General features: G+C 38.0%; 1 protein-coding gene across 1 annotated transcript in view; it reads right to left on the minus strand.

The window, feature by feature from the left end:
• The window catches only part of fbn2b (fibrillin 2b), a 74,524-nt gene that overhangs the window by 27,649 nt on the left and 18,954 nt on the right, over positions 1 to 27,921 (minus strand). Inside the window, exons 9-32 of the mRNA XM_081385211.1 lie at positions 25,937 to 26,062; positions 21,616 to 21,768; positions 16,663 to 16,869; positions 16,434 to 16,574; positions 13,251 to 13,370; positions 12,263 to 12,388; positions 11,937 to 12,059; positions 9,256 to 9,531; positions 9,088 to 9,141; positions 8,642 to 8,767; positions 8,357 to 8,482; positions 8,161 to 8,280; positions 7,524 to 7,661; positions 6,447 to 6,497; positions 6,241 to 6,366; positions 5,512 to 5,739; positions 4,651 to 4,776; positions 4,433 to 4,561; positions 3,835 to 3,960; positions 3,326 to 3,451; positions 2,128 to 2,250; positions 1,920 to 2,045; positions 906 to 1,031; positions 688 to 810 (exon numbers count right to left, since the gene is read on the minus strand). Of these exons, the coding sequence (XP_081241337.1) occupies positions 688 to 810; positions 906 to 1,031; positions 1,920 to 2,045; positions 2,128 to 2,250; positions 3,326 to 3,451; positions 3,835 to 3,960; positions 4,433 to 4,561; positions 4,651 to 4,776; positions 5,512 to 5,739; positions 6,241 to 6,366; positions 6,447 to 6,497; positions 7,524 to 7,661; positions 8,161 to 8,280; positions 8,357 to 8,482; positions 8,642 to 8,767; positions 9,088 to 9,141; positions 9,256 to 9,531; positions 11,937 to 12,059; positions 12,263 to 12,388; positions 13,251 to 13,370; positions 16,434 to 16,574; positions 16,663 to 16,869; positions 21,616 to 21,768; positions 25,937 to 26,062 (3,246 nt within the window). The remainder of the gene's footprint in view (positions 1 to 687; positions 811 to 905; positions 1,032 to 1,919; positions 2,046 to 2,127; positions 2,251 to 3,325; positions 3,452 to 3,834; positions 3,961 to 4,432; positions 4,562 to 4,650; positions 4,777 to 5,511; positions 5,740 to 6,240; positions 6,367 to 6,446; positions 6,498 to 7,523; positions 7,662 to 8,160; positions 8,281 to 8,356; positions 8,483 to 8,641; positions 8,768 to 9,087; positions 9,142 to 9,255; positions 9,532 to 11,936; positions 12,060 to 12,262; positions 12,389 to 13,250; positions 13,371 to 16,433; positions 16,575 to 16,662; positions 16,870 to 21,615; positions 21,769 to 25,936; positions 26,063 to 27,921) is intronic.

The raw sequence follows: 27,921 nt of genomic DNA on the forward strand, positions 1-27,921 counted from the left end.
TGCAGAGACACAATCACAACTCAACTCAGACTACGTTCAGAGTTCAGACTGAAAAAAAAGATGGACGACCCCCTTCACTCTCTTCTACTGATGAAAATTGAAGCCGCCTGATATCTCCTAATATGGCGCTGACATCTTGCACTGATTTGGGACATGATTTTACGCTTTAGTAAAACGTGAAATGGAGCCGCCCACGCTCACTCACACACACACACACACGCAGAAACCGTTAGCAAAGTTTACTGCAGAGCAACTCATTAAGTCAGTGTGAAATAAACAGTTATGGACATGTAGAAATTAAAGTTAAAGCTCCAATCTCCTCCTGAAAATCCCCAAAAAATCCATTGGTGCTTCAGTGACTTCGTTTAGAGAAGCTGTCAATCACAGCTGTCAATCATGACGTCACATTTCCGTTTTTATAGCATCAAATAACTAAGAACAACCTTATTTTAAAAAACGAACACTTAATCTCACATCAGACTGATCAAAACGACCTAAAATGACAGAAAAAAACATCTTCGGAAAAAATTTATTTAAAGTGTAATTTGGTTGTTTAGTTTCGCCTGTGTCCCATTAGTCTTGATGGGGATGCGGGGTTTATGAGCTATATTGGGACCAGCTATATTGGGACCACTTTTCGGGACTTGTGCAGCACTCCTGGTTCAGAGAGGAACGTTCGCCACTCACCGATGCATTTGATGCCATCTCCTTCCCAGCCGTCGCGACAGCGGCACTTGAAGCTCCCGGGAACGTTGACGCACGCCGCGTGCATGTCGCAGTTATGAGCGCCGATCTCACATTCATCGATATCTGGAGAAGAAAAAAAAATCAAACCACTTCTACCAGCTGGCATGTTCCAAAAACCAGCCTGACTTAAGCTGGTGTGAGGGACTGGACTCTCGTACCTGTGCATCCGGTGGAGCCCTTCTTGACGAAGTATCCCAGCTGACAGTGGCAGATGAAGGATCCTTTAGTGTTCTCACAGTCGCCGTGGAGACAGATGTTGGGGTTCAGGTCGCACTCATTGACATCTGGACCATAACATCACGAAATGACACCAACAAACAGCACAATATCATTAGTAAATATTAGAATAAAAATATGTTACACATAAATAAACAAACAAATGGATGAAATAATATATTCATTAAAAAATAAAAAAATATGTCAAGATGATTAAACAATATAAATTATTTCATAAAATGCAATTATTATACATTTTTAAAAATAATAAATCAAGATGTTTAAAAGTAAATTAATCAAATTAAATAATAATACAAAAAAATCAAGGTTACTACACATTAAAATTAAATAATACCCAAATTATTTTATTAGAAGTAAATTAGTACTTAAAATAAACAAATTGATCCAATTAAATCATTCATAAACAATGAATTCATAAATAGATGTAGCAAATTATGTAACTTTTAATTGAAAGTAAATTACTCAAAAAAACAAAATAAAATAATAAAAAATTAAATAAAAACATAAACGCATAAATAAAATAAATCAATAAAATAATGTAATTTTTTTATTAAATGTAAATTACTCAAATAAACAAATAAAATAATTAAAATAAAATCATAAAACAAATCAAAATGAAATTATGTGAAATTATTTACTTAAAAGTAAATTGTTACGTGTAATATTATTAATTATTTAATTAAATCTAAACTACACTAATGGACAAATTCAAATTATTTATTACTTTTTAATAATTTAAAAGTGATATATAATCAAACGTATATATAAGTTTAGTCTCTTGGTTCACACACGTATGAACTGAAGTTACACGCTATAAATATTTTAAATTACTTTAATATTCATCTATCATTTAAAGGTTATATCTGCACAAACGTGTGTGTTCGTTTCGTGTCTCGTCCTCACACACACATATACACTGATGCTGTGTGTCTCACCGATGCAGGTCCTCATGTCCATGGAGGCCATGAACCCGTCGTAGCAGAGGCAGCGATATTCTCCGGGGATGTTCGTACACTGGCCGCCGTCGCAGATGTCGGGAGAGTCTTCACACTCGTCGATGTCTATGGAAAGAGCCGAGGGTCAGTTTGAGAGGACGTCCCGTGTGTGTGTGTGTGTGTGTGTGTGTGTGTGTGTGTGTCTCACCGGCGCAGGTCCTGAGGTCGGGCATGAGCGCGTAACCTTCGCTGCAGCTGCATTCGTAACTTCCCTCCGAGTTCGTGCAGTGTGTGTCGCAGCCGCCGTTCATGATGGTGCACTCGTCGATGTCTGCCAAAAAACACACTTTATTAGTAAGTCTCCTTACAGAAGGCAGCATGATTACATATTCTTGTTTCATAACAGTAAATCACACAAACAAACAAATAAAAATAATTAATACAAAAATCAGCTAAATAAATAATAAATAAATAAATAAAGGTTACAAAGCATTAAAATTAAATAATATAAAGTTATTTAAAAAAAAATATTCAAAGTAAATTACAATTATAAGGTGTTTCTGAAAATGAATGTCAGTTCAGATGTTTGCGGATGTTTTGGGATATTTCCGGATGTTTGGGAAGGTTTTGGGGAAGTTTGGGAATGTTAGCGGATATTTGGGAATGTTTTGGGGAAGTTTGGGAATGTTAGCGGATGTTTGGGAATGTTTTGGGGATGTTTAGGAATGTTTGTGGATGTTTGAAAATGTTTTGCAGATGTTTGGGAATGTTTGAGGATGTTTGTAGATGGTCGGGGATGTTTGTAGATGTTTGGGAATGTTTGATGATGTTTGGGGATGTTTGGGAATGTTTGAGGATGTTTGAGGATATTTGAGGATGTCTGAGGATATTGAGGATGTTTGCAAATGTTTGGGAATGTTTGCAGATGTGTGGGAATGTTTGGGGATGTCCGGGGATGTTTGAAGTTGTCTGAGGTTGTTTGCAGATGTTTGTAGATGTTTGGGAATGTTTGAGGATGTTTGCAGATGTTCTGTGCATGTTTGGGAATATTTGAGGATGTTTGGGAATGTTTGCAGATGTTTGTGGATGTTTGCAGATGTTTGGGAATGTTTGCGGATGTTTTGGGGATGTTTGTGGATGTTTGCAGATGGCAGATGTTTTTGGGGATGTTTGCGGATGTTTGGGAATGTAAACACTAAACAGATATTTGGGAAATATTTGGGAATGTTTGCAGATGTTTGGGAAAATGTGGGAATGTTTGCAGATGTTTGGGAATGTTTGCCGATGTTTGGGAATGTTTGCAGATGTTTGAGAATATTTGGGAATGTTTGCAGATGTTTGGGAATATTTGGGAATGTTTGCCGATGTTTGGGAATATTTGCAGATGTTTGAGGATGTTTGCTCACCCACACAGCCCTGTCTGTCGGGCGTCACCTGGTATCCCGTGTTGCAGGAGCACTGGTAGGTTCCCACCATGTTCACACACTGACCGTTCTTACACAGGTTATCGCTCAGCTGACACTCGTTCACATCTGAATACAATTATAATAAAGTACAGAAAAAAGGTTTGATTTATAATATAATAATAACAACAATAATTTATTTTAATATTTTATTTTAATACTATAATTAAAAAAATACTATTTAAATAAACTACTAACAAAACTAAGAAAATAAAAGATTTTTTAATTAAATATGAATTGGTCAAAATATGAAATATTAATAAATGGACAAAATATTAACTGGATAAGTTAATATTAAAGTGAAATTATATAAATATTTTTTTAAATTGATAAACAGAATGTATTCACACACATATTCACTCACTCATTCTAATATTGAGTAAATGTGTGTGTGTGTGTGTGTGTGTGTGTGTGTGTGTGTGTGTGTGTGTGTGTGTTTATAGCTTGTGTACCTTCACAGGCAGATGCTTCAGTGCTCAGCTGGTGTCCTGGAGGACAGTCACACTCATAACTGCCCTCGGTGTTCAGACACTCGCCTCCGCGACACAGCATAGGGTCCCGCTCACACTCGTCCACGTCTGCAGGAGAGAGAGAGAGAGAGAGAGAGAGAGAGAGAGAGAGAGAGAGAGAGAGAGAGAGAGAGAGAGAGAGAGAGAGAGAGGTGGGCTTAGTCAAAATAGCAAACAAAAAGTTGCTACTGTCTAAACCCAATTGTAACTAAATAAGCCTATCAAACGACAGAAAATTTAAATGCAGTGGTTCCTCACTCCCTAATTACCCAAGAAAACAGGAGAAAAAGATTCTCACTCAACCCTTCAAGAGTGAAGGAAAAATCTAATATTTACAATATTTTAAAAAAAGGCAACACCTTGCCACAATAATGGAAAAGAAAGAAAGCTTTTCACTCTACACAGGGCATTTCACTTTCAAAAGGGGAGTCACACTGAAAAAGGCAACAAGATACAAATTACAATAAAACACTTCGAGAGAGAGAGAGAGAGAGAGAGAGCGAGAGACACTGTGGCTGTATAAAGGCCTCTGGTGTCTCACCCATGCAGTTCTTCATCATCATGAAGCCGCTCTCGTAGCCGTCGGCACACTCGCACTCGAAGCTGCCCGGCGTGTTGACGCAGACGCCGTGTCCACACAGGTCAGGAGAGATGGTGCACTCGTCGATATCTGCCGGATGAAGGGAACCGCGTGAGCCATGCACAGAAACACATGGAGTGTGTGTCTGATTCAGATGTGTGTGTGTGTGAGATGTGGACCTGTGCAGTTCCTCTCCTCCATGGTGAGGGCGAAACCACTGTCGCAGCGACACTTGAAGCTCCCGATGGTGTTTCGGCACGTCCCGTGAGTGCACAGGCCTTTGAACACCTTACATTCGTTCACATCTACAGGGGAAAACAGGCTTTAAGACAAAGTCCCATCTTTCAAATATACTATCTCATACATACTGTATATATAGTAAATTTTAATATAATTTTAATATATATATATATATATATATATATATATATAATATATTATTATTATTATTTTTTTTTTTTTTTAAGAACATTTTTGAAAGTTTTAGGTAAAATCTATATTTTTTTTAAGTTGTAAAGCCCAAATATAGATAAAGAAGGATAAATAAGTGTTATTCCCAATGGTCCCAAACTTCAGACAGACAAAATCTTGGTTTATTGGTTCAGTTGAAAAAAATAAAACAAGAAAATATTTTTATATAAAATAATACTTATTTTAGGGATAGTTTGGTTTGGTCTGAAATAACCATAAATTATATATATATATATATATATATATATATATATATATATAAAAGTATATATAATATATTTATAATATATAAATAGTATATATATATAATTTTATAAAATAAAAAAATAATTAATATAAAAAAATTATATTATAAATTATAAAATTTGTCATGTTTTGTGGTAGTAAAATATATATATATACAGTAGATAATGTCAGCCATAATATCGGTTTCAGATATTAGTGTTTTCAAAATGATCGTTTGAAACTGTTTTTAAATGTTGATGTATAATATCGGCAGTATCCAAAACAGTTATCGTTATCACATCGGTCAAGATTTCTATATACGTAGATCTCTATGAATAAATTACCTTTATAGAAGGGTCTCCCAGTCAGGATGTCTCCTCGGTTGGCGATCCCGGGTCCACGAGGGCAGATGCTTTTATATTCGGGAGTGTTTGGTTTGGGACACGCCTCACAGTCGACGCCCCACGCCGCTCCCACCGTACAACAGCACATATCCGCCCGGTAACGGCCCGGTAACGGCTCCACGCACTCGTCCTCGTCCCATTTCATGTAACACTGCTCGCTTCGGATGTCTGCGGGACACACACAACCAGTTTACATCACTGCTTTGGATCAAGACCTCCTGTTAGGGAAAGTTTGATTTAGTAAAGCCTGGTTCACACTGTACGATTTGACCGTCTGAGACAAATTTATGCAAATCCTAAATGATTCCTCTGATCCTATAGGCTAAAATCTGAAGTCTTTGATCGTTAGTTTGACATGTTCACCGTCAGCCGATTAATGACCTTTATGATCGAATTTGACCTCAGATAAAATTCTGTTAGTGTCAGCAGGTTTGACTCTCAGTCCTGCAGTGACTCTCCTACGACGACAGTCAAATCGTCTTTGTTTTTCAAGACAAGCCATGACCAAAATTAACGTTAAAGATTTCCTTGTAGCCGCCATTTCAATCCTGTGTGTAATGCACTTTTATAAATCGCACAGTGTGCACCCGGCTTAAGTGATGATGATTTTTATACTTTTGTAAATAAGTCAGATTAAATATTGAATATATAAATGTTCAGTTCACAGACCAACACATGTTCGTCCGGCTCCGTCCAGCGTGAGACCCTCGGGACACTCGCACCGGAACGAGCCCTGGGTGTTCACACACCGGCCGTTTGTGCACACGCCGGGGAAAACCTCACACTCGTTAATATCTGAAGATGGAGCAGAGAAGTTATGCATCGTCATGCAGCGCACCAGGTGAATGCAGCAAGGGATTGTGGGTAGCACGTACCTTCACACACAAGACCTTTCATGCGAGCGAAACCTTTCGAGCAGGCAGGATCTGTAGAAAATATAGGTCAATACGGTTTACTATGTGTATGTGAGCGTGTTTTTAAGATAATGATACTTTGGAGACAAAATTACAGCGAAATATATAAACAGCATATATATATATATATATATATATATATATATATATATATATATATATATATATATATATATATATATATATATATATATATATATATATATATATATATGCTAAAGTTATGAATAAAATAATTTTCAAAAATATTTTTTTAAATGATAAAAAATATTTATAAATTATAATAAAAATACACAAAGTTTTATATATATATATATATGTGTGTGTGCAAAAGTTATATATCAAATATGTATTCTAATATATTTATAATAAAAAAAATAAAATAAGATTATATTTAAGCAGATATATTAAATATTATATAATAAAGACATATATATTTAATATTTTTTGTATGAATGATAAAAATTATACATAAATTATTATAATAAAAAACAGATATAAGCAGAAGTTATATATTAAATAAATTTCAAAAATATATATAATTTTTCATGTTTTAAATGATAAATTATTTATAAATTATAATAAAAATACAAATAAAATTATGTATAAGTATATCAAATAATATATATTTTTAATGTTTGTATATATATATATATATATATATATATTCTAAAAATATATATAAATTATAATAAAAAAAAAAAAAAAAAAGCAGGTTATATATTAAATATTATATAATGAAAAAAATATTTTGTAAATGATAAATAAAATCAATTATAATAAAAAATACAAATACAATTGTGTGTGTGTATATATATATATATATATATATATATATATATAAAATCAAAAGTTATATATCAAATAATTCTCAAACATTTATATACAGTACATATTTAAAAAATAAATAAATGATACAATCGTATATATAAATTATTCTAAAAAATAAAAATTATATATTTATTTTCTTCAATTGTGTAATTGTGTATTGTGTGTATATATATATCTATTTTTGGTTGTTTTTGCATATGAACTAACCAATTTCACAGCGTTCACATGGGCTTCCCCAGGCCGCCCCCAGCGTAGAGCAGCACTCGGACTTCAGCGTGGCCCCGTTTATGTTCACCTCACAGCGGCCGTCCTGGATGTTCAGCCAGCAGGTTCCTTTCATGCTGTCTGCATGAGGCAAATACATGCAAGAGAACCAAGAAAGTGTGACAATGACAAATGGACGTTGTGACATTTGAAGCGACTCCCCTGTGGAGAATCGATGCATTTCTGCAGATATATAAAAACCAACTTGGATATCTAGCGGGATGAGATCACAGTGGGCATTCATCCTGAAAGCACAAACGCGTGACCTATTGCCTTCATACTCCATTAATTTCAATCAAACCATGTTCAGTTTCAGACAAAGAATGAAAATCGCCTAGCTAGAAATGGATAAAAGTAGCAGACTGTTATCCAGTTACCTTTAAAATGGAAATAAACAACATTGGCATATGCTAATGTAGCACAATCAGGAAGTGGTTGCTTGTTTAGCATCTTCTGTCCATTTTTTAAAAACATTTAATAGCCACTAAACTATCCATAAGTGATTAATAAATCAGAGAACACATTTCTGCTAGCATAAAACCGCGTTGTTCTTTAGCCTAAAACAAATGTTCGTACTTACCTACGCAGATGGTGTTGGTGGAGTCCAGCTTGCTGCCGTGGGAACATTCGCAATTGAAGGAACCGGCTATGTTGCGGCACACGCCGTTGATGCAGGGGTTGGAGTCGCACTCGTTGATGTCTGAGTGAAATGTATGACATTACGATATAAATTTATGAAAAAAGATAAGATTTTTTTGTTTTGGAGTCGGAGTTACCTTCGCATGTCTCAGAATCGGCTTTGAAGGAGAATCCTTTGGGGCAAGAGCAAGTGTAACTTCCGGGCGTGTTTCTACACATGCCGTTGTCGCACAACAACCGATTCACCAAACACTCGTTAATGTCTGAAACATGCGCAAAAAAATTCACGAAATTAATCAAACTACTTTTGCTAGGTGTTAGAGCATGTTGTTCAAATGTTGTTCAAAATGTATTTTGTACATAAAACAAAACAGGAGTAGAAGCTACGTCTTGCGTAATTTAAAAAAAGTTACGCAACTCACCCACGCAATTCTTTCCGCTAGCGTCAGACTCGTAGCCGATGTTACAGATGCAACGGTAGCTCCCGCGCAAGTTCTCGCATATACCGTTTTGACAGATGTCTGGATCCAAAGCACATTCATTGATGTCTACAAAGAAATCAAATACAGTTGGTTAGCATTCAGCATTTGTAAAGAAGTCAAATACAGCCGTTAGCGTATAGCATTCTCAAATAAATCAAATACAGTTCATTAGCATTTAGCTTTCGCAAAGAAGTCAAATACAGCCTGTTAGCGTATAGCATTCGCAAATAAATCAAATACAACTCATTAGCATTTAGCTTTCGCAAAGAAATCAAATTACTGTGATTACAGTTCATTAGCATTTAGCATTCGTAAAGAAATCTAATATAGTCCGTTAGCGTTTAGCATTCGCAAACGTACTAGCATAGTAGCGAAGACAGACTTACCTCGTCCATCTGCGGTGATTCCAGGTCCACTGCTGCACAACGCCTGAAAATCGGCTGAGGACAAACAAAACACGTTAGCTACCTGTTAGCACACAAGTCAAAGCTAACGTATGTTGCGTTAATATTAAAATATCGTTCTGGACTGGAAGGTGTATCCCTGCAGTCTACCTGAGTTGAACGCCGGGCAGGGTTTGCAGGGTTCTCCGAAGCCATGTTCTGGGTTGGCGCAACAGCATTCGGACTTCGTCACCGCCCCGGGGAACGGGCGCGAACATGTGCCTATCTTTATTGCGCCGTAGCATGTGGTGCGCATGTGAGTATCTATGCAGACACGCCCGTCCACGCCGATGGCCAGGCCTGGCGGGCACTCACAGTGGAAAGAGCCCTCGGTGTTCACGCAGCGGCCGTTCATACAGATGCCCGCGGTCTGGCACTCATCAATGTCTGTCAAGGTGAAACGGAGGACATGGTCATGAGATGAGCACAAACGACATCTGACTTGACATGAAAACTAGCCTCACATGTCTTGATGAATTAGGCTTGACATCAAGGACAACAAATGTCATTGGTTCTTGTATCTTACGACTTTTCGCCAATTGACGCCGAACATGCACCACTGACGTGCATATATATGTGAACGCAAATTAGATTTGGGGGGTTTTCAGAGAATAACGACTTACATTTTGGTCATTAAAGACTTCTTTGACAAATAGTCACCAGATGTGAGAACCAAAGATGCATCACATCAGATTTGACGTCAAACTTGCAAAAAATTCGCAAATTAGATTTTCGCAATTTACCGTTTGTTTCTCACATAAAACTATCATATGAGAGATTTTTAGAAAACAACAACTTAAAGAGCAACTTGCAGGTTAGAAGACCCAACAAGTCAATGTATAGAAAAATAATGTAGGAACTAGATTTTCTTAAAAAAAATTTATAAATACGCTACAGTGGCTTCTGGAGTCGTTTTTGTGAGAAAATTTTACTTCCGCATCTGAAAATGGGCGTGACGGGCGAGAGTCGTGACGTAGCACGAGGGAGAGCGGTCGATTCAAACAACAGAGAAAAATGGATTGCAATGACATTTCGGACGCTGAGGAAATTGTTGACGGACCACAGCCATACAATTATGAGCCTGCTAGGCTGCCAAGAGAGCAGGGACAGGCCAGGATTAATGTTAGACAGAACATATTGGAACTTACAATAACAGAAACTAAGCTTTGATCAGGCGTTTGTCATGCTCATTAATATCCGCCCAGACTAACGTTACGTGATATAACTTAGCGGTTTCTCATCGAGAGACAGAGAGATATTTATTCCTGCAAACATTTTTTGTTCCATAGGTGCTTGTGTGGGAAATGCGAGGCAATGTTTACAGCTGAGGAAAGTCAGTGTTGCAGGGAGGTGGATGCATACTGGGCCTTAGTGGAAAATGCCAAACTTCCATGGTTGCAGTTAGTGTTACTACAGTAAAGCCATGGTGAATGTTGCTGATCTGTGGACACTGGATAGTTCGTTCATTCATTGCACAATGTTTATTCCTGGTTTCCACGTCAGCGCTGTTCGATCCGTTAATAACGGAGAAATGTGAATATTTCTCACTAGATCTCGCAGCGATGTTATTACTTCAGTGGCGAACTCTTTATTTACTGGATCTCGCAGTTAGGCTACAGTGTTGCTTGATCAGGCTCGCGCTGCACTGGTCCAAACTGATAAACGGTCCACACAAACACAATAACGAGTAGCTCAGTTTCGTTCCGCTTACATTGCGTTTGCCAGTTGATGTTGTGCTCGCGCCTACATCCGGCGGGAGAACCCGAAGATGCGTGCATAATTCTCCGGAGTGAAATGTGCGCCACAAACGACCGAGTGTGCGGTGACAGACGCGGCAGTGAAGTCTGCTCTCTTCACCTGAACAAAACGCACCCAAGAACGAAAAGCCTTGTTTTTCCTAGAAGGAAAATGATGGACACGATGTCCTGACAGGCTGGATTTTGTGCAACCAGCACAAACACAATCATTTACCATTATGGCTTCTCTAAAACTCGATCTAAAACTTTCCCTGTCGCTCACTACTGCTCTAACTACTACACCCACAATGAGAGCGCTGGCTGAACGCGAGCTCATATTTACCTCGGCATACGTCATATGACGCGTTGCTAAAGGGGGAAAGGCGTATTCCAGAGCCTAGCACATTTTCATCAAAATCTCTACAACCAATTAGATTTCATTAGTAATTTCTACATATGTGTTTTTAAAAAACCTCTTCAGACAATATCAAGTATTAATTCAGTTATAAATTTAACCTGCAAGTTGCTCTTTAAAGTTTGATCATTAATGACTTCATTGACAAATGGTCACCATTTGAACCGAAGACGTCGCAAGAAGCGTTACGTAAGATTTGACGTCAAACTTGCAAATGAAAATGAGATTTTAGCGATTTCTTTTACAAAACTAACGTATGACTTCAGGAGACTTGAAATGTAGCGACTGAATAGTTGCACTGAGGGAACAATTTTCAGAGAATAACGACTTAAATTTTGGTCATTAAAGACTTCACTGAAAAATGGTCACCAGACCAAAGACGCGTGACGTAAGATTTTGTCAAATTACATCAAATTTGAACTATTTACCATCTGTTTCTCGCACAAAATTTAATTTTAATTTCAGAGGACTTGGAATATAGCGTATAGACTCGGAATATGCCGCACAAGTTACTAAACTATTTTCTTGGCACTTTTATTTAGTTGTTTTTTGGTCATTTTTTGGCGATTGACAGACATGAGGGTGAGTAAACCATTTCTGGGGTTTAATAATCCGTCAAAGTAACTCCCACACATGCTCACCGGTGCAGTAGCGTCCATTGGGTGCCAACGCAAAACCAGGTTTGCAGATGCACTTGAAGCTTCCGTCTTCGTTGATGCACATGCCATTGAGGCACATGTTGGTGGTGGCACATTCATCATGGTCTGGAGGACAAGAAAACACCGTTAGACTATAAAAACAAATGGTGGATATTGAGTCGTGTTTGTATTTGTCAAAGTCATTAATGTAAAACTATTATGTTGACCTTTTAACACCCTCCACCACCCTAACACCCTATATATACATATATATTAGGCTATTCAGATTGCACACCAGAGTATGTTAAAGTGGCAGTTTAAGCTCTTACCAATGCAGTTCTTCCCATCAGGGCTGATTTCAAAGCCAGCGTTACAGATGCACTGGAAACTTCCATCGGTGTTCACACAGCGTCCGTTTCGGCACATAACACCGTTCACGATACACTCGTCAATGTCTGAAGCAACAGGAATGTATTAGTTACAGTTGTCCACCAGAAGGCGCTAGGCCGTGTAAAGTTGAAATTATGGCCGTGTAAAGTTGAAAAAAAAATGATGTGCTGACTTTGAAATTAGCATGAAAATTCATTGAAAATGGATTATTCACATTAAACTGTCAAAGTCACGTTATTTGGTCATTTTTTTGTCTGTTTAGTGTGTAACGCAAGATAACTTTTAAAATGTCGAATGTTTTAAAAAAATCAAGTATTGCAAATAAAATTAAAACTATTAAAAATTATATTTGATAACTAAAATAAAGTTGAAATTAAATACAATATCAATAATAAATAATAAATATCATAATTTAATTAAAAAACTAAACAAAAGCACAACAAAATTACTGAAACTTAAACTGAAATTAAATTAAAAACTAAAAATATAAAAATGAAAAGTTATTTAAAATATTAATAAATACTATAATAGTATAATACTAAATCATAAAAATAATACTAAAATAAGTAATAGCCATCTTGCCTTACAGAATTAAAAAATATATAAAATTCAATTTTTTTCCGAAAATATGCATTTACATATTTATTTATGTAGTATTAATTTTTTTTAGTTATAAGTATAATTTTTAGTTACAGTTTGAGTAAAAAAAATTGCTTCAAATATTTATAAGAAAATTAAAAAACGAATGATAACAATCTAGGCACGAAGCATGAAACTGAATAATGTAATGATATTTTATATTTAAGGCTGTTTTTTAGCTGTTTGTTTTAGATTTCAAACCTTTTGAATGTAAAAATGTTTGGCATTAAATGAGTTTTTGGCATAAAATAGGTTTTAGACCAGAATAAAAAGCAACAAGCAACAAACCAATGCAGGCCTGTTTGGTCGGCGTTCCCTGGTATCCCTCGTGACATTTGCAGTGATACGATCCTTGCGTGTTGACGCAGTCTCCGTTCACACACGGGTTACTGTTGCACTCGTCCACGTCTGAGGGTAGAAGGCAGATGTATGAGAACCTATTAGCATTATTAATCAATTATGTGAGTTAAAATACTGGCAGTCAATCCTACAGATGTTTTCAAACCACCTACAGATGGCAGCAGAAGACGCTTTAGACCATTGCTGCGTCTCAATTCGCCTACTTATACCAAGTCCTAAAAGTATGTACTCTTTTTGTGAAGAAAAAGTGCATACTTTTGAGTGTGTAGCAGAAGAGTAGACAAGCTTTGGGACAAACTATCACGTCATACAATTGCGTCTTTAACGGTTGCTCTCTGTCGCTTAGTTATATGCATCCTGTCACGCAAACTGACCTGTCAATCATCTTGTCAAAGATAAAATCCTCCGCATTTACTTTCCTACCGTATCGGAGAGAAATGCAGAATCACGTTGATCTGCAGTCGCGGGTCTTTCATGCGGAGACTATCCTCACATTAATGCATAATGATGCATTTATAAGTTAATGACCAAACGGATCTTTATAAAAGTCCACATTGTTATTTCAGATGAAATATAACACTTTAAATAGTCACTTAATCCTTTATCTAAACCTCTCACCGTCGGACGCGCATATCCGCCATGTTTTGTAGTCTTTTATACACTTTTTACTCGTGTTTGTAGTTCTGAACTGAATCCTCCTCCAAAGCGCAGTGGATCATGGGTAATATTATCTGTTATAGTGAGCACGGGTCCACACTTCGAAAATCCACCGGAAATAGTAGACCATCCGGGGACTTCTGACCTACTCTTTTCAACATACTATGCTTTGGGACACACTTATTTGGATAGTATGGGCATTGAGACGCAGGGCATGTCTACATTCGTCAGTTCAGGAAACACTTCTTTCCTGACTTTTAGGCCACATCCACACGAAGCCAGAGCTTTCCCTATCCAATCTTTTTTTCCCCTCGTTCTAAAAAAAAACCTCGGCGTAAACACGCCGTTGTCTCAATAAATATCTGCGTACACACGAAACCACTGAAACGACTCAAAACAATGTAGTATACATGCCAGACCAGTATGTGGCGCTGTAATTCTGCCACAGAGACACACTAAAAACGGAGAAGAAGACTTGGCGAGTGCGCATAAACCTTGTGTGCTGTATATTAGTGATGGGGACGAGACCGCCTATGCCGAGTCCGAGTCAAGTCCGAGTCTTTGAAGGGTCGAGTCCGAGTCGAGACCGAGTCCGTTGGTTTTCAAATTCAGTCGAGTCCGAGTCAAGACCGAGTCTTTGAAGGGTCGAGTCCGAGTCAAGGCCGAGTCTTTGAAGGGTCGAGTCCGAGTCAAGACCGAGTCTTTGAAGGGTCGAGTCCGAGTCGAGACCGAGTCTTTGAAGGGTCGAGTCCGAGTCAAGACCGAGTCTTTGAAGGGTCGAGTCCGAGTCGAGACCGAGTCCGTTGGTTTTCAAATTCAGTCGAGTCCGAGTCAAGACCGAGTCTTTGAGGAAGCAAGTCCGAGTCAAGACCGAGTCTTTGAGGAAGCAAGTCCGAGTCGAGACCAAGTCTTTAGGAGTCGAGACCAAGACTATAAAAGCATGTCAGTTTTCATATTCATGATTTAATATCACCCCAGTTAATAATCAACAGTTAGGCCTACAGACTAAGCTAGATTGGGAATTGTTTAGAGGAGCAGTCTTAACGTCTTAATATGGACTATGCTTTTACTATTATTAAAAAAATTCCTACCACATGCATCATCTTCTGCCTATTTTTCTAAACTGCTTCAACTGTGCTGCGCTGTCATCAACATGTTAAGCCCACCCTGACTTTTTTAATCATAGTTAGGACATGCAGAGCAAATAAAAATTTTCTAGTGGTATGTATTATAGTGGACTAGTGATGGGGACGAGACCGCCTATGCCGAGTCCGAGTCAAGACCGAGTCTTTAAAGGGTCGAGTCCGAGTCAAGACCGAGTCTTTGAAGGGTTGAGTCCGAGTCAAGACCGAGTCTTTGAGGGTCGAGTCCGAGTCAAGACCGAGTCTTTGAAGGGTCGAGTCCGAGTCAAGACCGAGTCTTTGAAGGGTCGAGTCCGAGTCAAGACCGAGTCTTTGAAGGGTCGAGTCCGAGTCAAGACCGAGTCTTTGAAGGGTCGAGTCCGAGTCAAGACCGAGTCTTTGAAGGGTCGAGTCCGAGTCAAGACCGAGTCTTTGAAGGGTCGAGTCCGAGTCGAGACCGAGTCTTTGAAGGGTCGAGTCCGAGTCGAGACCGAGTCTTTGAAGGGTCGAGTCCGAGTCGAGACCGAGTCTTTGAAGGGTCGAGTCCGAGTCAAGACCGAGTCTTTGAAGGGTCGAGTCCGAGTCGAGACCGAGTCTTTGAAGGGTCGAGTCCGAGTCGAGACCGAGTCTTTGAAGGGTCGAGTCCGAGTCAAGACCGAGTCTTTGAAGGGTCGAGTCCGAGTCAAGACCGAGTCTTTGAAGGGTCGAGTCCGAGTCGAGACCGAGTCTTTGAAGGGTCGAGTCCGAGTCGAGACCGAGTCTTTGAAGGGTCGAGTCCGAGTCGAGACCGAGTCTTTGAAGGGTCGAGTCCGAGTCGAGACCGAGTCTTTGAAGGGTCGAGTCCGAGTCGAGACCGAGTCTTTGAAGGGTCGAGTCCGAGTCAAGACCGAGTCTTTGAAGGGTCGAGTCCGAGTCGAGACCGAGTCTTTGAAGGGTCGAGTCCGAGTCAAGACCGAGTCTTTGAAGGGTCGAGTCCGAGTCAAGACCGAGTCTTTGAAGGGTCGAGTCCGAGTCGAGTCGGAGAAAGCAGAAATCGGTCTCGAGACCGGACTCGAGTACTACATCACTACTATATATACAATAATAATCTTCTTCTTTTTTTTTTTTTTTTTTACAATATAACAGTATAATCAACCATAAATGGCTTAAAATAAAATAGTGTTACCAAATAAAGAAATAAGAGGCTCAGTAAGAGGCAAGGGAGAGGTTTTAGGCTCCCAAAGCGCCAGATCCGTCTGGACGAAACGCCGATACGATACAAAATTCGTACGTATACAGCTAAACACGTCTCCGCGTGGACAAGGCATTAGAAGCAAATAATACTTAGACTCACCAATGCACTCCCCGCGCACGTCCTGCCTGTATCCCATGTTGCATTCGCAGCGGTAGTTGGTCGGCGTGGGAATGCAGCGGCCGTTCAGGCACAGGTTGGTGAAATGCTTGCACACGTCGATCGTGGTCTCGTTCAGTTGGCCTGAGCACAAACGAAAACACACCGCTCATTTCTCAGCTTCGAACATGCGAGTCATTTCACTGGGAAAAATCCGGAAACTTCAACTCACTGGTTTGAATCTTCTGGCCGTTTCCGTTCCCGTTTCCGTGTCCGTTTCCATTGGTGTGTTCAACGCCGTAAATGTAGCCGTTATTTCCGTTCTGCGACGGCCCTTTGCCGTAACCGCCGATGTTCAGGCCGCCGTTACCGTCGTGGATGCCGCCGCCATTGCCGGTGCCGAAAGGAAGCCTCTGGATGCACAGTCGCCTGTATTCGTCTGGAAATCAACAATAGACACTGTAACAAGATGCTAATTACAGGAAGACATCGTTTATAAAGTGCAATTTACAGTCAAACCAAAAATTATTCAGACACCAGATATAAAAGAGTGCAGGACACTATAGATCATTTATGTAAGTGAGGATAGCAAAATAAAGTAAACTGTGACATTATACCCAAAAATTCTTCATACAGTGACTACCAGTCAAATTTGGGACCAAATATTATCCAGACACTTTGACCTCTGACTATACTTTGCTCAAAGTTATCGGACATTATCAAGATGAATTTGTTCTGACGCAGTTTAACTCTGAGTTCCTGATTACCATTTTCTAAACAATAGCGAATAAACTGCGATAATGTGAGAACTGTTGTCTGAATCTGAATTTTGGTTTGATTGTATATCATGTTGCAATCGTGCCTACTTTGAATGCAAACTAATACATTTTAAATAAGTTGCTCAACCCAACATGAAAAACAAGTAGATAATGCGCAGACTGAGCTCTACTTGCACACTGAATGAAAGTTGAAAAATCGAGGTGTTAGCCGCGGATTTGGCAGCCGTCTGGCTCGCGCATTCCTGCGGATGAAACATGACGGTGTCAAAGAGGAGGGAAGAGCGTAAAACACTCGGGTGTGAAGGCGTGGGACTGAAAGAGAGCGTTTTATTATCCTGAGAGAAGATCGCTCTGCTGACCTGACACGTGTTTATCGTGATTCTGCAGTGAGGTACAGCACGTCTGGAGCGACTCTTCAAAGGGTCGAACATCTGAAGAAATTCCTCCTTTTGAAATGATGTTTTTGTTGTAATGCGGTCCGAGAAGAGTCAGCACTCATGACAGGATCATAATGTCATTTAAAGTTTGTGCGGTTCAGAACTACACTGAAATACCTCACAAAAACTGTATTGATGCACATCCTGCTGAAAAAGGTCTGGGACTTTAGAAATAGCTAGTCGTGTTTAACTAACATTTCAACCGTTAACTACGCTACCTGCTATCGCTATTCAGATGTCCTCATTCAAGAAACCATTTTATTGGACAAAATGCACGATGATGTCATCAGTATTTTTGGAGATGTACTGATTTTAATACTTGCTAAATATCTTTTAGGGGTTTGCTAGCATACAGATGTTAGCCTTATAAACTAACAGACATGAGTCCCAAATGACATGCTACACACTACGCACATATAACCTTTTGAATTTGATAAGGTTATTTAGTCATTCAACACCGGAGTCTGTTAGCCCCTCCCCCTTCCCTTATAGACCATTTCAAGGATGTAAACAATAACATTCCGTTGGAATGCTACTGCGCATGTCTGGCCCTGAAGCATTTCCGGTGGCGGCGTTTTTAAATATCCGGTCTGTGAAAACAAGCGCGTAACTTTTACGTCTAGCGAAAAGGCAACAGTTAAAGTATTTCCAAAAACTGAAAATAAACGATGATTGGAATTACCGGACCCTTTAAATAAGACTTTGATGCGTATACTTTTTACACAGAACAACGTTTGCCTGAGTAGTCCGATTGGGTGTTGCGGCTGCTTGCGTGTACACGAGAGATGCGATAAAAGCCTATCGCAGTCTGGATACTTATAGAAAGGTTGGGAACATTCGTTCGTAAAATGTTGATGACATCTGTCTTGTGTTTGGTGAAGATGAAGCAAGTCAAACAGCGTCGAAAACGTACTTATCATGGTTTGTCCGAGGAGGTTACGAGTGGGCATTTCACTTGCATTTGCTGGCATATCTATGCAAACATTCATATTTATTTGTACAGCGCTATTCAAAATACATATCGTTTCAGACCAGCTTTACAGAACATGCATGTATATTACAACGCTAAATGTACGCTAGTAAACGGACTTCAGTAAAAATTGCTGTAAGTTATGCCAGTACTCATTTCATTCGTTTCCAAATGTGTGCGAGAGGATTTAAATGTCCTATCTGAGCCCCTCATGTGGTCACAAATAAACAGAAGGTGAAAGCAATGTAATGCTGGCTGTCTTTTTTTTCTAATGCATAAACCTGTATTAGTCATTTAAGAGAAATGTATACGTGAAGATTAATAATTGTAAAATTAAGAATAAAACATACAGAATACACTTTTTAGGTCCTTGAAGGGAAAATGTTATTTTATGGTATATGGTATACTATTTAGTATAGTCACATACAGATTTGCTAGCTGTGTGTGTATTTATGTAGTCAACATTTAAAGTGGATCAAAAAAGTTCCTATAAGACCTATAAGACAAGAACAGGTATTGTTCCAAATTAATGTTAACTTTGATGAAAGGTTTTTATCCACTTCAAATGTTTACTACTGTATATATTTAAAAATACATAAACAAAAGAAACATCCTCTCACTTTTAACAGCTTTTATTTCCAACAAATTTCTTAATGTGTAAATAAATTCTTGTATGAACATAATCTGCTTCAACAACTGAGACAACAACATAAAACACATTTCACAGACTTTTTTTGACAAACAGAAATGGAGTTATGAGTCCCTGAACAAAGGGGGTCAATATCAATCCTCAAGGTCTCGAACACATCTGGGGGTTCATGTGTGCAGAATTATTGATTTTGCACGTTGATTTTCTGATCATATATTTTTTTTCCAGACACATTTTTACCAATTCCAAACCACATTAATCTTAACTACAATTCATTTTGTATTTAATAATTTATAAGTGATATAGAATTGTTCATCAAGGCTGGAAATGAAAAAAACCTTATATTCAGGTGTGCATAATTATTAGGCACATTTTCTTTTGAAGTTAAAATAAGCCAAAAAAAGAGAGGTAAAGAATACAAAAAAATGCCCCACACTTAAGAATCACAAGCTGAAGTGTACTAAAATACATGAAGAATTAATCTTCCAGAATCTGGCATTAAGTTTTAGGAGTTCATTTTTAAAAATTAACTCCCAAAACTTACTGATGAAGATGAATTCTTCAAACAGTTCCACTCACAAGAGGATGTGATGCTGGTCCTTTAAGAGTCAGTCCCAATCTGTCTGTCCATAAAGCCTATAAAAACATCATCTTCATGTATTTTACTACACTTCAGCTTGTGAACCCAAGTCTCTGAGATCCTGATATCTTGCTCTTCTGGAGACTCCAGGCAAGTTGCAGTTCTGAAAAATGGTGGTGCTGGAGACTAAAGGGTTCCTGATGGTTTCCCACTTAGTTATTTTGCAGTTAACATGTGTCTTTTCTTCTCCACCTGATTTTGTCTGACCCTGCTGACCCAATGAGGATTTCACTGTCCAATGGTCATGCTCCTTCTCATGGGCATTTAATAATTAGTGACTTTTCAGTCTGAGTTAAATCTCTTTTTTGGCTTATTTTATCTGTAAAAGAAAACGTGCCTAATATGCACACCTGAATATAAGGCGTTTTCATTTCCAGTCTTCATGTACAATTACATATCCCTTAAATATATTAAATACAAAATGAATAGTAGTTATTAAGCTTAATGTGGTTTTGAATTGGTAAAAATGTGTCTGAAAAACAAAATATGATCAGAAAATCAAGGTGCCTAATAATTCTGCCCACACTGTATGGTCACATGTGGTTTGGCTGTTGTTCCTGTCTCCCTGTAGTAGTCTTGGACGTCTTAAATTACAAATGATGGCTTTCCTATTGAAGACAAAAGCAGAAAAACAATTATTAACTTAATATGGTTAATGCACAATATTTAAGAACTAATGCTACTATTGTGTACTATAGTAAATGTTGGAATTAACATTAGCCAAGCTTAAGTGATGAAAAATGTTTACCGTTACCTTTTGTAAACTACAGCACACCATTCAGGTGGTAACTGTTATACAGTATACATTCTGTAATGTGTTACTTACTGCAGTTGTCAACTTACTAGACAGCTAGCCAACAAATGTTAACTCCTACTTAATTACAGCCCACAAAACATTTAGGGGAAAAGACGGAAATAAAAGCTTGGCCTATTTTCACTAAATTACACGCGTCAAAATGCTAGGTTTATATGTAAACAATAACGAACAGAGCTATCTTAAATTATGCTGCAGCATACATAAACAGTTAACGTAAAGAGTAGAGAGAGAAAAAAAAGTAAAGAGAACAGTTTTACTTACCAGAATCGAAATGTGTGCTGTATATTGCTAGTTGCGTATTCAGCCTTCTCGCTTCACTGATGCAATCCAGGCGCGTTTTTCAGGAATTTAAACATTTTAATTTCCCAAAAAAAGTTTGTTTCGGGCCAGAAGGAGGACCCAACTAACGAGCAACAAGGACCTAATTTTAATTTAGATATTCTAAATAGCAGGATTATATAAATTATGGCAATCTCACTGTACATCAAGCGCATCCCGCCATTGTTTTGAATGCGCTCGACAACTAACCGGAACCGTCCTAGGGCCAAATACGTCACTTCCTTAAACAGACGAAAGGCCGTTGAAATGGTCTATAAGGAAGGCTGTGACAGTTGAGCGCATTAGGCGTCCAACATTCCACAACATTCCATTTCCAGTTAGTTAAGTGCATCATTTAAAGTGCACTTTATCTTTTTGGAATGTTCAGAATTTTTGGAACTTTCAGTATGAATGGTGGAATCTTCACTTTTCACACTATTTATACTAGAATAGTGGATAAATAATCTAACTGGGATACCATTAAAAAGGACTAAAAATACTGTCTGATGTTAGCAATAGTAGTAGTAACGTTTGACTTAGCAAACACTACTAGTGATTAGCATTAGCCTACTCACCAGATCCTCTGACGGGGCACATCTCTGGGATGTGTCCGAGGGCCCAGCAGCGGCCCGTGTCGCAGCAACACTGTCCCTTGGTGTACTGACCGGACAGTTCACCAGCGCAGCGGCCGTTCGCCAAAGACGAGAAACACGTACCGACCCGATGATCTGTGACAGAGAGATCAGCATATTATACATACTGTTTACAATATGTGAATTTTATACCGTAACACTTTATAATAAGGTTCATTAGTTAATTTATTAACTAACATGAATTAATTAACCATGAGCAATCCATTTGTTACTGTATTTGTTAATATTTTTTAACATTAGTTAATACAAATACAGTTGTTCATTGTTAGTTCACAGTGCATTAACTAATTCTAACAAGATTTTAATTAAGTATTAGTAAATGTTGAAATTAACATTAACAAATGCTGTATACGTGCAGTTTATTATTAGTTCATGTAAAATAATGCAGTTAACTAATGTTAACTAATGAACCTTATTGTTAAGTGTTACCTTTTATACTATATGTGAGCCTGGATCACAAAACCAGTCACATGTTGTACGGGTATATCTGTGGCAATAGCCAACAATACATTGCATGGGTCAAAATTATCGATTTTTCTTTTATGCCAAAAATCATTAGGATATTAAGTAAAGATCATGTTCCATGAAGATATTTTGTAAATTTCCTACCGTAAATATATAAAACATTTCTTTTTGTGAGTGAATGCAGCACAATCGCCAACATAAATGGACACCTTTAAAGGAGATTTTCTCAATGTTTCGATTTATTTGCACCCTCAGATTCCAAACCATACATCAATAAAAAGCTCATCTATTCAGCTTTCAGATGATGTATAAACCTCAGTTTCAAAAAATGGACCCATGTTTTGTGGTCCAGGGTTACACATACAGAATATGTTGTATATAAATTCTACTATTCAATTGTGCATTAACCTCCAAATACCAGAAATGCTTTTCTCGAGAGTACAGTCACACTTCACAGGAAGTCAGGCCCATGCATGCCCTTTACACAGTCCCCTAGCAGGAAGTTAATTTATGAGGTGGGAGCTTGGGAAGGCCACTGGAGGACTAAAAGCATGGTTCGGGAACAAGGTTGAGATAGGACGCTTAAGCAAGTCAAGGTCAACCAGGGGACTGGTTGAGATCGGGTACATACTAGTTTGCATACACTGCTACATTAGTGTGTCTGCACCATGTGGAAAAGGGGGTGAAAGTCGATTAACTCGGCTAATGAGCCAGCACTCTGCCATAAATCAAGTCCATGTGGAGTAATCTTGGCCAATTACGTCGGACACAAGAAACCCTTGGTCTGGAGGTTCCAGGCGCTCACTCCAGAACTACAACCCCCTGGGATCGACCCGGCCGGGGGGTTTCGCAAGCGTGGTGATGGGAATGCTGGCTTCAATTGGAACCAGACCTTCTGACGTGAGATTTCTCATGTTCGTACACGGCTCGACGGTGCATTAACGCTGATTAGCGTCAGGCTAGATGACTCCCTACGGCCTGGTTCTGTGCGATACAGAGCACCAGCCAGAGGGCGAACGCAAAGATAGCACAAAACTTTTCCGCCGTTGGTTTCTGGCCTAAAACAATGTCTGAGCAGCTAGTTGGCATTTGCAGCTTCTTTGGAATAACTTGCACTGATGAAATGCTCACAATGGCTACGTCTACGGATGCATTTAAGAACGACGTCCATGCTAGCGCTTTCCAAATGTTTCTCATCCACACTGTAACATCGGTAAATGCTCAAATCATCTTCCTGTGCATGTGTAAAATGCAATAAATTGGTCAATAAATACAATTATTGGTCTAAAACATAAATTCCCTCATGTTTTGTTATTTTTTGGTCATCTTTGCATGAATGCAATATGATATGAATGTAATATATTATTTTTAACAACACTATCAATAGCAGGCACAACAATGCCGATGTAACTATAATATCTATGGGTACAAAATGTGTCGAAATGACTAAACATCCGTCATCGTTTTCGAAAACCTCAGTTTTCACAGTCCACACTACAAAGCGAAAACGGTTTTAAAATTCAACCACTTAGTAGAGCGTCCGTTTTCGCAGGACAAAAAACGATGTCTTGGTGAGGACAGACGGACAAAATGTGAAGAAAATATGCATTTTCAGATGTATCCAGATAATGTAGGCGTAACCAATAACACTCATTACCAGAGTAATAGTAATGGGGTCATATTTGATTTCATGCCAAATTTCCAAATGTTCCAGATGTAACGACAATCTTTATTGTGTATGTCAACAACATACTGAAAAACATCCAGATTGCCGTGTTCTCCACCATGACGGGATCCATATGTTCACTAAACATTTGCTGCAAATCCAGACGGGTTTCTGGGAATGTATGAGGGCCACGTCAACGCGTCATCCAGGGCCGGTATCTCACGTTTCTTTATTCGCACCCGGGGACCTGTCTGATCAGGGGGTTACGAGAGACATATGGGCCGGCCGGAGTGAGAAACTCAAGACGGCACGCATAAAAAGAGATGGATATACACAGATATATATAGAGAGAAGGGAGTGTGAGGGAAAGGGACAGTGAAGGGAAAAGACAAAGGCCCTGCCAGAGTCAACAATGTCTTTGCCTCACTGTACTGGAATGTTAGCAGGAGGAAATAGCATCCATGTGGCTCTATTTTCACCATTGTTTTCCCCGATTGAGACCCGTTCGCCAAAAGAAACCAACAAACTAGTATGGTTTCAAACTAAAGAAAGACTAGTTAGTCTGGATTCAAATGGTTTCCTTTGCATTACTACATTTATATTTGCCAGTGCATGTGATCTTTGTGACGTCGACAGAAAAGAAAGTTCATTTTTTTAGGGCAGAACGATGCATTCATGAAACAAGCCGAATATATTTTCCAAGTAAATTATTTGTAGAACCAATAATAGTGTTGTAAACTTTTTTCTTAAGAATAATTTATGCAGAGGTTTGCTCTGCTTGTGTTTCCCAGAAAGTTTTGATGGAAGTTTGGACAAACCTTTTTTTCTTTTTGTAGGACAACAATAATTGTAAGATGAGCAAGAATGAGATATATTTCGCCCAACAGATGTCAGACAACCCGGGTTTTTTAATTAATTTCAATTCGCAATCATATCCTGCACAGAGAAATGTCCTTGAGCAAGATATGTCCTTATAAACGCAACTCATGCATTCACTTTACAAAAAAAAAAATCAAGGATTTAAACGTTTTTTTTTTTTACAGCCTGATGCTAACAGAAAACATTTTCTTATGTAATTACATTTTAAACTCTTTTTTTTTATTCTTATGATGAAATTCTTATAAACTATAAACTTTTTAATACATTAATGAGGTTCTTCTATGACACATGAATTCAAAATGTTCTTCTAAATTCTTATGATCATTGAATAACCTTAAGTTTATGCGAAGCTACAGAAGTGCCATCTTTTGCTACAATGAACTATTTTAGGGTTTCTAACAACACAAATTGCAATAAGATGTTAAGTTCTCTGACACAAAAAGATGTGAAGTTCTCTAAATAGGAAACCAATTAGTAAAATAAATGTTTCTAAGAGCACCAGATGCAATGGCAAAAATATTGCCAAGTCATGGTTTAGACAAACAGATTATCCTATCCTATCCTAACCTAACCTAACCTAACCTAACCTAACCTAACCTAAACTAAGACTATTAAAAACATTTCTGTTAAATGCAATAAAAAAAAAGTTTTTTATTGAAAATTTTTAAATGAAAATGAAAAATGTTGCCTTTAGCAATAAGTTTAAAATGAAGCACTAAAATTATTAACTCAAAATAAATAAAAACTAAACATAAATTAAACCTAAATAGCACTATTTTTTTATTTTTATAAATGCACATAACGGAATAACTAAAATAATTAACATAAAATATACAAATTAAAGCTGATTCAAAATATTGATAAAACTATAACAAATCTAAAATTATACTGTCCAAACTCAAACTCAAACTCACATTATTGGTTTGGTTGAGCAAAAGTTTTTTAATAGGGCTGCTCAAAAAATTGCAATTCTATTTGGCGCCACTAGGGGTGCAGAAATTAAAAAGTTGATCTCCAAAAATAACTCATCCAGGTTTATTTCGATTTTTAAACCAACAGTTCGGTCCTGTTTGCTGGTGAAGTTACTGTTCGGTACTATACACACACTTTCCCGGGCTTGAAGTGGTTGACAAAAGCACACAGGCGATATGAAGCACGGCTCAGATGCGGCCCAGCGTAAGGTCACGGGAACAAGCGTGTGTGTGCATGTGTGTGTGGATGAAAGAGTCTTACCGACACATCTGGAGCCGTCTGTGCTGGTGATGTATCCCCGTGGACAGGTGCACACATAGCTGCCGGCGGTGTTGGTGCATTCTCCGCCGTCACACGCGCCGGATATGATTGTGCATTCGTCGATATCTGAAACGGAAACACAAAGCAGTGATGCATTTCTAAGTTCTTTTATGACCTGCACTGTAAAACATTATATAATCAATAAGTTATAGCAACATATGTTTTTACATTCCTCCAACTCATCAAAATAAGTTAAGCAATTTATTTACTTTTTTTAAGTTATACAAGATTCAACTCATTTTAAGTCAGTTTAATGCAATTTAAGTTGCAATTACTTAATTGTACTTAAAAATGTAAAGGCAGCAACTTTTTAACAGGGTTACACTTTATTTTAAGGTGTCATTGTTACAGTGTAATTATATATTTAAGTACTGAGTAATATTAAACAACTACATGTACTTACTATAGGGTTAGGGTAGGATTAGGATTTGGTTTAGGGTTAGTTGCATGTAATTATGCATATTTTACTGTTATAACTAGTAAATATACATGTAACATATGTAACAAGGACACTATAAAATAAAGTGTTACGGAACTTAGTTATTGTGATGTCACTGAAGAACCTTTCTAAGTTTCTGTTATGCCATCATAGGAATTATTAATTAGCTGTCCTATGAATTAAGAACTTTTACATTGTTCTGATGCCACTGAAAAGCTTTTTTAAATTCATAAGATGTAGCAAAAAGGTTCATTTACGACCTGGGAACTTTCAAGGTTCTAATGCAGCATAAGAACTTAAAAAGGTTCTCCGATGCCATCGCAAGAACCTTTTTAACTTCTTATCACACACTCTGGTTCTTTCAGAAGTCTGGGAAATATAACACCAAAGTCTTCCAGCAGAAACCAAACAGAATGAACCAAACAAGAGGATCTTAGAAGCAACTCTCATTTACAACTATAGTAGGAGAAAAAATTAAGATCTCGTTTGTGGTTTTTCTTTCCTATGGGAATCGATTGGTATCGCTCGGGACCTCCTCATGGTCCATAAAGTGACTACGGGCGCTAACTCAAACCGAAGGTCAACAGATGTTAAAGCGTTTTGTTGGTTTGTATTGCGTGTCATTCTTATATTTATACACACGTGCAATTACATTTATTTAGTAAAATTATATGTGGACGCTGTGTGTCGGGTTCGTCGCATGAGATTGAGGCGGGATGTGGGAAGAGCATGAGGAGCGATTACGTGTTTGATGTGTTCGTGTGTTGGAAAGCGGGAGTCACGTTGTCCCACAGCAGCTGAAAACGGCCCTGCTGAAGTCATAAAAACCTCGGCAAAACAAACCCGCTCGTCAGCGGAGCCCCAGAAGCGGGACCAGACTTTACTCAGGGCGTGTTGAGAGGGAAACGTCTGCTAATGACTGCTGGAGTGCGCGCTCACGTAATTGTACATCAGGAGAGCACTTCTTGTGGTTTTTGCATTCATTGATGAAATGTTTGTGTTTGGTTCTGCTCTTCATTTTAAAAGATCAAAAGCATCAAAAAACTTTAAGCACCATTATTTGGGTTCCTTGACTAGCTGACAATTATCTGGACTAAAATGGTTCAAATTAAAGGTTCTAAAAGGGTTTTACAGCTTGATGCCATAAGAGAATATTTTAAGTTGTAATAACGAGATATAGTAACTTTTTAATCCTTATGATTTCATAAAAACGGTTCTTCTGACATCAGAACTGGTTATTCTGAGTTCTTACAATGTCATAGAATAAACCGGTTAAGTTATTAAAAAGCCATTAAAGAATATAATAATTAACTACAGCGTTAGAGTTAGGATTGGGGTTTGGTTGAGGGTTAGTTGCATGTAATTATGCATAATTTAGTTATTACTACAGTAACTACATGTAACAAGGACACTGTAAAATAAAGTGTTACTTAGAGCTACTTTCTCTGAAACGATCTGCAATTGATGTCTCCTCACCACTCCTGAG

Source organism: Scardinius erythrophthalmus (genome assembly GCF_964197995.2).
Source record: "Scardinius erythrophthalmus genome assembly, chromosome: 14".
NCBI classification, from domain to species: Eukaryota; Metazoa; Chordata; class Actinopteri; order Cypriniformes; family Leuciscidae; genus Scardinius; species Scardinius erythrophthalmus.